Source organism: Engraulis encrasicolus, chromosome 4, assembly GCF_034702125.1.
Source record: "Engraulis encrasicolus isolate BLACKSEA-1 chromosome 4, IST_EnEncr_1.0, whole genome shotgun sequence".
Classification (NCBI taxonomy): domain Eukaryota; kingdom Metazoa; phylum Chordata; class Actinopteri; order Clupeiformes; family Engraulidae; genus Engraulis; species Engraulis encrasicolus.
Window position 1 is genome coordinate 15,936,772 of NC_085860.1, and position 10,502 is coordinate 15,947,273.

At 43.9% G+C, this 10,502-nt stretch overlaps 1 protein-coding gene across 1 annotated transcript; it reads right to left on the minus strand.

Moving 5' to 3' along the window:
- Positions 1 to 7,284: 7,284 nt before the first annotated feature.
- On the minus strand, positions 7,285 to 10,297 carry cdkn1cb (cyclin dependent kinase inhibitor 1Cb). The gene is made up of 3 exons (XM_063196033.1): positions 8,887 to 10,297; positions 8,557 to 8,653; positions 7,285 to 8,085 (listed from the first exon to the last, which is right to left on the minus strand). The coding sequence occupies exons 1-2, from the start codon at positions 9,662 to 9,664 to the stop codon at positions 8,559 to 8,561; spliced, it is 873 nt and encodes a 290-aa protein (XP_063052103.1). The 5' UTR covers positions 9,665 to 10,297; the 3' UTR covers positions 7,285 to 8,085; positions 8,557 to 8,558.
- Positions 10,298 to 10,502: the final 205 nt, after the last annotated feature.

The window sequence follows — 10,502 nt, forward strand, 5'->3', positions numbered from 1 at the left end:
TTAATTCATCAACATATTTTATCAACTTTACCTAATATCAATTCACATCTTGCTCAGCGATGACAAAGAAAAACATGTATGTACCCTCACTCCTTCATCCCTGTAAACATTAGATTGCTACATAGAGAGTAGGTATACTATGGTAATCATACAGCACCTGTGATGCAGGCTTCTGTCATGTATTTACCACAGACACAGGCTATTTCATGCTAAATGTTCGGTGTGTTGTTGGATTCTCTTTTAGGTAATACAGTTGTTTATGCTATTTTACAGCGAGGTCTCATTGAGTTACAGTAACGCCTGCCTGTTGGAGGAGGGGAGCCCTGACAGACAGCACATTCAACATACGATTTGTCCCATTCAGGTCCTACATGACTCGGGGTTAAGCCCTCAGAGGAGAACACTATAGCTCCCTTCTGGACCCTCTGGTGTGTGTCGGGGCGCCCCCCCTCTCTTATAGTTCACCTCTCTTTAACTGTGAATGGCTTGTTGCATTCACCACCAACGACAAAACAAGAAAAAGAAAAGAGAAAAGCGGTACACGAGGCTTACACAAGGACTGTTTAGCCACCGTAGAGGCGTGCACGGGCAGGGTTCCAACACCCATGTATGGTGGTGACTGGAATGGAAAGCCCCATGGAGGGGAAGAAGAAGAGGCAGGTGAATGCGGTGTCTGTGTTGGTGTTGGTGGGTGGCGGTGATCCGCCGGCGGTGGCCTCAGTCAGCCCTCCTCCTCGGTAAGGCCAGCCAAGGCCAGGCTAGCGAGGCGAGGCGAGGTGACGGTCCCGCCGTGGCCCCGCTGTGAGTGGGACGGCCACAGCAAGGCCCCCGATGAATGGTGGCTTTTTGTTTGGGGGGGGGGGGGGGTGGGGGGGCACCACCTCCGCCGCCACCACCTCTTTCAGCGAGCGACTCCAGTGAGCAACCACCCCACCCCACCTCATCCCCCCGGACACAAATAGTATTAGTGCGAGTCAGTGCACCCAAAGGGGGTTAGCCAGCCCTGAAAACACAGCCTGCTAGTTTGCACTGCTCCTCCCGTAGTTTTATGGGCCAAAAAAAAGAAGAAAAAAAAAGACTGAGGGAGGGATGGAGGGAGGAGAAGTAGTAGAAGAATGAAAAAGAAAAACTTTTGCTGTGAAAGAATGAAAAGGGTGGAGGTGGAGAAAGAGGAGGAGGAGGGAGCGAGGGGTGGAGAGATGGATGGATAGAGGCGATAAATAAAGGGATGGCAGCAGTTGAACAGAATGCGAGCGTCACAAGCAAGACAGGATGTGATGGGGAACAGGTTTCACTTGAGGAAAGACAAAGAGGACGGAGACAATGGCAAAAGATGGACAGAAGAGGGGAGTGGAGACGGAGACAATGCCAAAAAGATGACCAGAATAGGGGAGGGGAAGACTCGCTGTCAAGGAGGAGGGCAGAGAGTAGTGTGATGGCCGCAGATCATTTTTCAAGTGCCAGGCCCAGGCTCTCTCTCTCTCTCCTCCAGCCACTCCGCTCCGCTTAACCACTCGGCGCTGACACCCCAAGCCATGTTAGGGCAGCTCATATCAGATCCTGGAGGGCGGGAGGGAGGGGTTTCTTGATAGACGTATACACAGCGATTACAAGTGATAAAGTAGATTTGAGGAAGGTTGTATTGTTTGTAGATTGTAGACTACGTATGTTTTTTTGTGTGCTGTTTGCACTCTACAGACCCTTAACCACAAAACCCAAAAAACTGCTCGGGCAGTCCAGACAGTTAGATAGATAGATTACATTACATTGCACTTGGCAGACGCTTTTTGACCATAGCGACTTACAATTGAAGAGTTCAGATGCAAAACCCTCTAAGTGCCATTTCAGAAAATAATCTTAATTCATTTTTATTTAATACAAAGCTATCAAAATTGCCAATTTTTTTTAATTTTATTCATGTAATATAACTATTAATATGTATTATCAAGTACATGAAGTAAACCAAACCAACAACAGGTTTCTCTAAAAATATAAAAGTGCAGGTCTTCAGAAATGGAGTTAGGGGGTTTTGCATCTGAACTCTTCAATTGAGGACATAATCATAGCCAACATCACTAGCAGATACGAAGTGCAGAGGAAATATACAGAACAAGTGCAGATGCAAAGTAGGCTTCGTTTTTTTAAGTGAAAAAAAGGATAGATAGAAGATGCTGACACTCTCACATGCCGACACTCGCATACAAACTACATAACGCGCACATGCATTCCCTCAGATGGGCCCACATGCCTTCAATAGGCCATAAACAGCAGTGCTGCAATAGTGGACATCTGCTAATACGGATTTCTTCACGTTTAAAAGAGAGGAGGGCAGAGTTCATTATGGGTGTGTCTCCCTGTGGAGCCCAGGGGAGAGTGAGAGAGGGGTTGGGGCATGGGGCATGTGTAGTGATGGGTCCAACATAGGCCTTCATACTTTCATCATCACACTCACTACGTTTACATGATGTATTTAATTCTGAATTAATAATAATCAGATAGTTCTGTTGAGTTTACTTTGATCTTTCATTTAATTCTGAATTAAGAGGTACTTACATGACATTTTCAAATCAGAATTAAAATTTATCCAGAATTAAAGTCTGTTAATTCCGAATTAAATGTCTCATGTAAACGTAGCAACTGCCATTTTAGTACTACCTACCTGCTTGTCCAAGACTTTGGTCAGCTGACTCTGGTGTATTTTAAGTTGCTGTATGAATAAACTTGACTATAATTGACTACACTTGACTACTTTACTATATTTCAAAGTTTCAAGCTGACAACCAGACTCATTTTTTAACTATAGGATGACCTGTAATGAAAATCTTTTCAGACTTCACAAAGTGTTTTGCCTGTTCAGCAGACCTCGCACATTGGCTGCGATGTGGCAGAGTCATACACTCTCGGCAAACTTTGCCATTGCTGCTGAGGCGTTGTTGTTCACACAGAGCCAGATGCACAGGCAAGGGGCAAATTCACATGGCGCTGAGATGGCCAAACCACAACTAAACACAGTGTTTCTACAGCACACAGCAGGGTTGGTACACAAATAGGAGCACACAGAGCTGAGAGAAACAAGCTGTTTACAAGCACCAGCAAGGCTTTCAAAGGTGGGAATCACGCTTTGTCAGGTGTCCATTGTGTGTTCAGGGCCTCCAAAACTGATCTTTTGTAAATACCATGGCAGAGTTGCACCTGTTCATGCCCAAGGAGGGATAATCTGACCATCTTCAGCAGCAGAATATCCTTATACAAAACCCTCGAGCCTATATTTGAATTAAATGTATATAAATGTAATTATTAGGCCTATTTTAAAATATCAAAATGCTTATGTTTTATTTAGAATATATTATCTGGAAGGGTAAACATACTATTCTATTTTGACAATCAAGTTTGTCAACAAGGTGTGTGGATTAATATTGTTCATATTTCATGTTGGCCTTGTTACCACAATTTACACGAGAGCCTATTGAATGAAATAAAATAAGTTGATTTAGATTGTTATGGTCACCCCCAGAGAGGGCTCCGGAGGTATGTGGATCTCTGGAATCCAAATAGCGCCAAATAGCGTCGGATCGATATGTGCACTCTTGACCCTCAATTTGGCGGGAAGGATAGCGCATTGTCATAGGCCTCCGGAGTACGCGGGAGGGGTGCAACCAATGACATTCCATTAGTGACCTCATCTCTGTGCTAAAAAAAGAAAATCGTTAGTGTGGCGAAATGCGAATTTATGGCGCCAACATGGTTATTTGTAGTATTGCCCCTTACGTCGACCACGGGATAGTTTTTGTCTGCGTGTTTTGGCCTTGGGGACATGAATTCGGCCCTAAACGCGCGTGCTTTCTTGTAAACCTTTCAGGACGAACATATCCAGCGCTGTGTCTGTGTCCTCCGCTGTCGCACTGGGAAGTCGAGGTTACTATGTAAATGATCTGTTTCAATCTGCAACTCTAAAATCCGATAATGCTTGATGCGTGGGGAGAGCAAATGGAAGTTTAAAAAAAAATGGGGTGGAGGTAATCCAGACCCCCAACTGAGGCCAGCCCAACACAGGGAGAGAAAGCAAGAGACAGAAAGAAGATATCTGAATGGTTGCCACGAGTTCTCTGTCACTCAGTCTTCTGCGTGGCAGCGTGAATGGAGCTGTGGCTTTTGTTGCGCTTACGCATGAATATTGAGTGGCAGGACACCAAAAGCAGTGGCCGCTCTGTGCAAGGGGGAGGCCTAAAAATCCCCCCGTTCTTTCTTTTCGGCACATGCAAACACACACACACGCACCCACTGTCACGACTCTGGTGTAGAGTCTTATTTAAAAAGAATTTGGGACTACTGTACCAAAAAAAAACTGCTGACACGCGCCACCCTGATGATGCAGGTGCCTCTGCTGGCTGCAATAACTCCTCCAGCTCCAACTTGCAACAGTGGCCTGACCTTTCAGAGAGGCGTAAAATGACAGTGAATGCTGTGGATGTAGTCAGTAAGAAACTCAGCCATGGCGATATTGGCTAAATTATTACATAAAAGTGTTCTTACTTTGCACTGCAGCTATGCGTGTTGGACGAGATTGCTGTGCGTAAAGCGCGGGAGATGGAACTGGTGGGGTCAAATGAGTCTCCCCGACCCCCGTCATGCGCAGGTAATGGGCCTGCTGATCGAAGACGTAAGAAGAGATGTAATGGAGTAGTAAAGAAATGCACAGACGTGAACTCAGCCGTCCATTCGTCACGCAGGCTTGAAAAAAGCCAGCAAAAAGGGGGAGCATGGGGGTCAGGGAGCTTTAATTTGGTGACAAAGCCTCATTTGCAGGTCAATGCGATGGCACACTCGCCTCTCCTCTCACTCCAACTCGTCTTTGTTCCCCAGCGCCTGCATCCATGCCAGATGGCCATGCAAAATGCTAATTCGACTTGGCTGCTTTTCCCCTTATTTTCTTTTTTTGGTATTTAATTGCCGTCTTTGCAGATGGGGCTTCTTTTTCGCTTTTTCGTTTTTAGATGCTATATAGTATTCTGACGTGGGTTTGTGTCTCAAGACACTCGGTGTGTTTGCAAAAGTGTCCAAATTGGGTACTAGAATATGACATGACTGGAAAGGCATACAGATACTTAAAAAAAAAAATCCAGGCCTACACACTGTTGCTGCTGAAATACACGTATTTTACAGATATTCAAAATGCAGGTAATAGTTGTTCCATTTGTAAATAAAGGACGCACAACCCACTCTCTCGTGTGAACACGAAATTATGGTTGATTTTACTCATAAGAGACCTCTGGCTATAGCGTAGGCATACAGGCCTTCCTCGAAGAAAAACAACAAGAATACACCACTATTTCATTTTCTCTCTCCAACCTCCCAAAAGCCTATACATGTTGAAAAGTCACAATGGCAAACTCTTTAAACTGTTCTATATTTAATCATATCTACAATGTGGGATGGTGCTTGATCTGTTTTGTTTTGAGCGTAGGCTTGGTTATAGGAATTTATGACTTTCTTCAAAGAGTTTTGATTTTATGGATTTTACTGCATGGTAGCGCCATACATTGCACCTCAATTATAGGCCTATAACAATGCTGTTCTTTTACAAAAAAAGTAGGGTATCTGAAAATGCACTATAATAATATTTTTGGTAAACATTTTGCTTTCTAAAATACTGGAGAAATCTATATAGCATTTGTATTTTTCTCTTAGTGTTTTCACACAGTGCTTACGGTCATTTTAAAAATGATTTCAAGGTTTCACAACTGATGAATAGTGATGCCTACAAACTTTTTTGGCTATACACTGTCCACATCAGATAATGAACTCGTTTTTTGAATCGAATGAAAATGAGACTTGTGGTCTGATTTTAAACAGTGAATCCCTTCACTGGATTAACCTTGCCTTTTCCACACCGTCAACAAAAAGAAACGAGGAAAAAAAAATCTAACAGTGTGAGCGCTGCTGTCTCCTGGACTCTGACATCTATACCACATCCATATTTAAATTAACAAATCTAGAAGTCACTCGTAATTCAACTTGATGGCATGAAGGTCGTGCGCAAAAAAAGCATTTAGGTGGGGCCCACAGAGAACTCTCTCCAATGTAGGCCTATGGGGAGCAGATAATGCAAAGAACATCTGTCATCTTAAACGTGCAGAGAAAAACAACATATAGCCGCATTACTGATGAAGTCCCCCTTGCCTAAGGGCTTATGGGTCATAATTAGCTGGATATATCCATAGTTTAATTATAGTTTTCTCTCCGTAGTCTTTCATATCAATGGATGGGGCAAACAAAGTTTCCATTGTTCTGCAGCGCAGGACATTCTGTGTCTGAATTAATGGATCTTGGCTATGCCTACATGGATTTGCCATATGGCAACAAAGGGGAAAGAATGGAGACGGCGAGCGCTTTGTGCTGGAGATGAGAACAAAGCAGTCAGTAGCAGAGAGCGCGCGTGTCTGCGGAGGGCTCCGAGGGTTCGAGGGTCATTTACCTCGAAGTGCAACACCTATTCGTGCGCTCTTGCTACAAATAACGTTCGTCAAAAAGTATGTTTTTTGAATTGGATTAAATAAATATCGTCCTTAACGAAGGAAGCGTTCTCCAAAACAAGAAGAAGAGGCCATTGTAAACGTGCGTAAAATGTAATGCGCGCGGTTGTCTGCACCCTGCTATCAAACTAGAGTGAATCTGGCGATAGTGTCCAATAGAGGGGTACATCTAAGTGAAAGCCAGGGAGGCAATTAACGGAGGTTCTCTCACTTAAGGGCAGGTGGCCTGTGTGGCAGAGGCAGCGAGGCGAGGAGGCGCGGTGATTCCGAGGGGGTAAACAGTGGTGGAGAGGAGAGGAGAGCTCATTTTGGAAGCTCGTTGAGTGTGCGGTGACGATGGGGGTGTCCCCGTGGACAAAGCGGGGTTCCAAAGGCACCTGCTGCAATTCTTTATTGGGCTTTAAATACCAAGCCGTTCCACACAGCTGCTTGCTGTTTGTGCACCGTCCGTATGTCTAGGCGCAGGCCTTGGAGTGCGCACGCACAAAGCCATTTTTATCCTACCATGTACGCCGGCTGTGCGGTTTTGGGGGAAGGTGGCTACATTAGACTCAGTTCGTCAAAACTGCTAAGTGTGCAAGACAAAGCGCCATAGTGGAGTTTACTTCTGTTGATATTTAACTATTCCTTACGATTTACATATCTCTGATCATAACCTGAACTACAACTGGTTTTGTTTAAAAGGTGAAGGATAACTCTACTAATGTTAGACAATGTTCTTTATTTTTCTCTATGCCATATGCAACCTATGAAAGGCGTGTTGATGGAATGCTCTGTAAAACCACACACAAACGCACGCACACACACACATTAAAAGTCTAAGATCAGATAGACAACTAAATGTAACTGAAGTTGGAAGAAGACTTAGAAATGGTCACAGACAAGATTTAAGTTTGTAAATGAAAATAGTTTTTTATTTGCTTCTTTTGTGGGGCAAAAGTTGAGGGCAGTGATGAATAAAACGGCTCAGAAACATGACGGACCCTAACTGTCAAGTGTGCTATAAAAAAGCTACATTGATTGCAACACACAAACCTCAACAGACAACAAACAAATAATAACAATAATAATAATAAAAATAAAGAAAAAAAACTATAAAACGCAGCCCTTTGATAGACCAAGGCATTATGCAAATAAAGAGAAACATAAATAAATTATAAGTTAAAAATAGTCTTTCAAAATATATATACACAAAAAAATGAATATAATTAACAGAAATAAACATTTATATTGTCTTTTAAAGCTGTACACTTTTGGCCAGTGTAGACAATTTTAAAGTAATTTAGGATTGCACAGTTGTTAAACAATTTAACACTGTCAAGTGGCTGTATGCAAAAGCAACCATTATGCTACATTATGACTGAATGCAAGTCCTTCAGCGAGTTCCATCTCTCGCTCGACAGGCAGTCCTGAGATCCCAAAACGCCTCTGTTCTGGTCCGTCTTCCGTCTCGCACAGGGCCAACGGACGGCCAGACTGTCCGCCTCCGTCTCTGCGTCTCGCAGACCCGAGGGGCAGAAGACACTATCCACCATTACTGCAGTGCAAATATCTGAAATGGCATGAACAAAAGGGAAATAAATAAACTGTTCAAAAAGCATACCTTTAGACGGCCAAATGTTCAATTCCACTTCCAACACAATCCCATCATATAGGCTAACTACGTCGATTTCTTTGAAAATCAATGAGTCAGTCTGGTCATGGCGAAGAAAAGCTGGAGCTGAGCGGAGCTGTGCAAGCGTCACCATCTACTCCAGCCTTTCCCGCCAGAGTGACGCAGACTTCCCATCCCCCACTACTCCGCTAAGCCTATTCACAGATCTCTCTCGCTCACTCTCTCGACCCCCTCCTCCCTTATCCTTCAAGACTGGTGAAAGCGCATATCAGCTTAACTGGAATATGACTTAGAAATAACATAATGCCATTTCCTATTTCTCTGCCATACAGTTACATGGCACCAGACGGTTAGACAGTATGAATAAAAACGAAGAAATCACGAATGGCATTTTATAACCAAACCTACCTTCAGCGAATTCTCTTTCTTGGGGTTTGTTCGATTGGTAGAGGGACGTTTTCACCTGACTTTACTCCCACCGTTCGTCTCTTTTTAGGGTAGAAATCTGAAGGAGAAAAGAAGACTTTATTTAGTTATGATGGACTATTAGCCTACAGAATCGACAAATCAATTAAGAGCACACTTAATTTCGTGACTTATCCACAATTTCACGCCACGAGATTTTTGACCTTCCAATAACGTTTGCATATCAACAAGACAGGCAGACATTACAAAATATGGCCCATTTACTTTATTCAATTTTACTTATTTACTTCACAGTGTGAAAAGGAGCCTCACCTGTGATGTGTGTTGCGGTGAGATCACTGGCAGCCGATCTTTTGCGCCTGGTGCACGGGGTAACTCTGCGAGACCTTTTCCCTGAGTTGAGTGTAACCGCACAGTTCTCCTGGTTGACTTCGCTTGAGCAAGGAGCGCTGCCCTCGGCAGCTGCAACACCGGCAAGACGGTCCTCGCAGTTTACAGGTGCATCCTGAGTACTAGGTAAGTCCAGTGGTTTCGCGTCCACGGAAGGATTGACGGGCAAAACGACTCGGCATCGCCCAAGTTGCACAGATTCGTGATAGAAAGCTGGCGACGACTCCACCGGGCTTTCCTCCCACTCGTACTCTCCACGCAGTGGCTCGTCTCTGTCGAAATTAAAGTTCCACCTCCGCTGGTCCCTTTCAGAAATCTCCCTCAGTTTGGATTTCATTTCTCGGTTCAACTCGTCGTGATCCACGGGTCCAAAGAGATTCCGACAAACGCCCGTGCGTGCGTGAAGAGGGAAGGTCCTCCGTGCCACTAACCGCTCCAAGGCGCTGGTGGAAATCTGGACGTTGGTCATGATTTCGAAATCCTCAGAAAATGGAATACAGAAATGAGTACGATGCTCTTCTACAGAGCACCTATGACGATATCCCACTCTACTACTAGAGGAGACTATGTAACTATTTTCGACTACGATGACTCTGTGGTCTAGGTGATGTTTAAATGTATCTCTGTTTTGCTCAAGATTCGAATTTAAAGTCCTTGACGTTTTCAGGGTTTGAACAGGCACCTTGTCCTCCGCGCTCATTGGTTGGTTTATGTTCCGCCCTGGTTGCAAGTGCCCGCCTCTGCTTCGTTTACATTGGATAGAAGACACACTCGTGATTTGTGGACGGGGGTGTTGGGTTGGGGGTGATTGAAATGCTACGATAGAAACTGTTGTTGCTACTCAAGGAACGTTTTGCTTACTACGTGTTTTTTCTCTGCCCATCCCCCGCTTCACTCCCCTCTTTACAATCAGACTAGCCACGTCCTGCAATAGAAAACACACTCGCACGCACACATAGGCATACAAAAACAAATGGCCCTTAAAAACATTCGAAGGCGAGGCGCTCTGCGTCTGTTGGAATAACTTTGGCGCATTTAATACCAGTCTTATTGAAACATTAATGACATGTTGCGTTATAAATGTGTTATTATTATTAATGTAATACGGATTTGCCAAAGAAAAAGGGAATTCACTCGTCTCAAAGAAGGTGCAAGAAATGTAACGCATATGAAATAGTCATGGCTGGAAAACTGATTGCTTGAGACGGGTTCAACTTTGCCTGGGAAAAAAGCGCATGAATGAATGTAGGCTAAATGAGTTCCATACAGTTGTCCAGTAATTCATTAATTGTGATAAAATAAAATATTGAAAGGTTTGGAGTCATTCCAACATGTTTGTGTGAATGGATACATTAGCCCCTTATTTCAGCCTTCACTTCAAGCCTCTCACAGGCAAAAACAGTGAAAGCATAACTTTTTTGTCACATTATTTTAACGCTGTGTTTATGCAATTTATTTACCAAACCCCACTTCTGTCACCCGTCCCTGATCTTCACCAAATTAGTCTACATCGACGGGAAAAGTGAAAACTGCGTAGA

Coding starts and splice junctions, on each gene's coding strand:
- cdkn1cb (XM_063196033.1), bottom strand. CDS start 9,664: ATGAGCGCGGAGGACAAGGTGCCTGTTCAAACCCTGAAAACGTCAAGG. Junction 8,654..8,886: donor CACCGCAACACACATCACAG/GTGAGGCTCCTT, acceptor TTTCTCCTTCAG/ATTTCTACCCTAAAAAGAGA.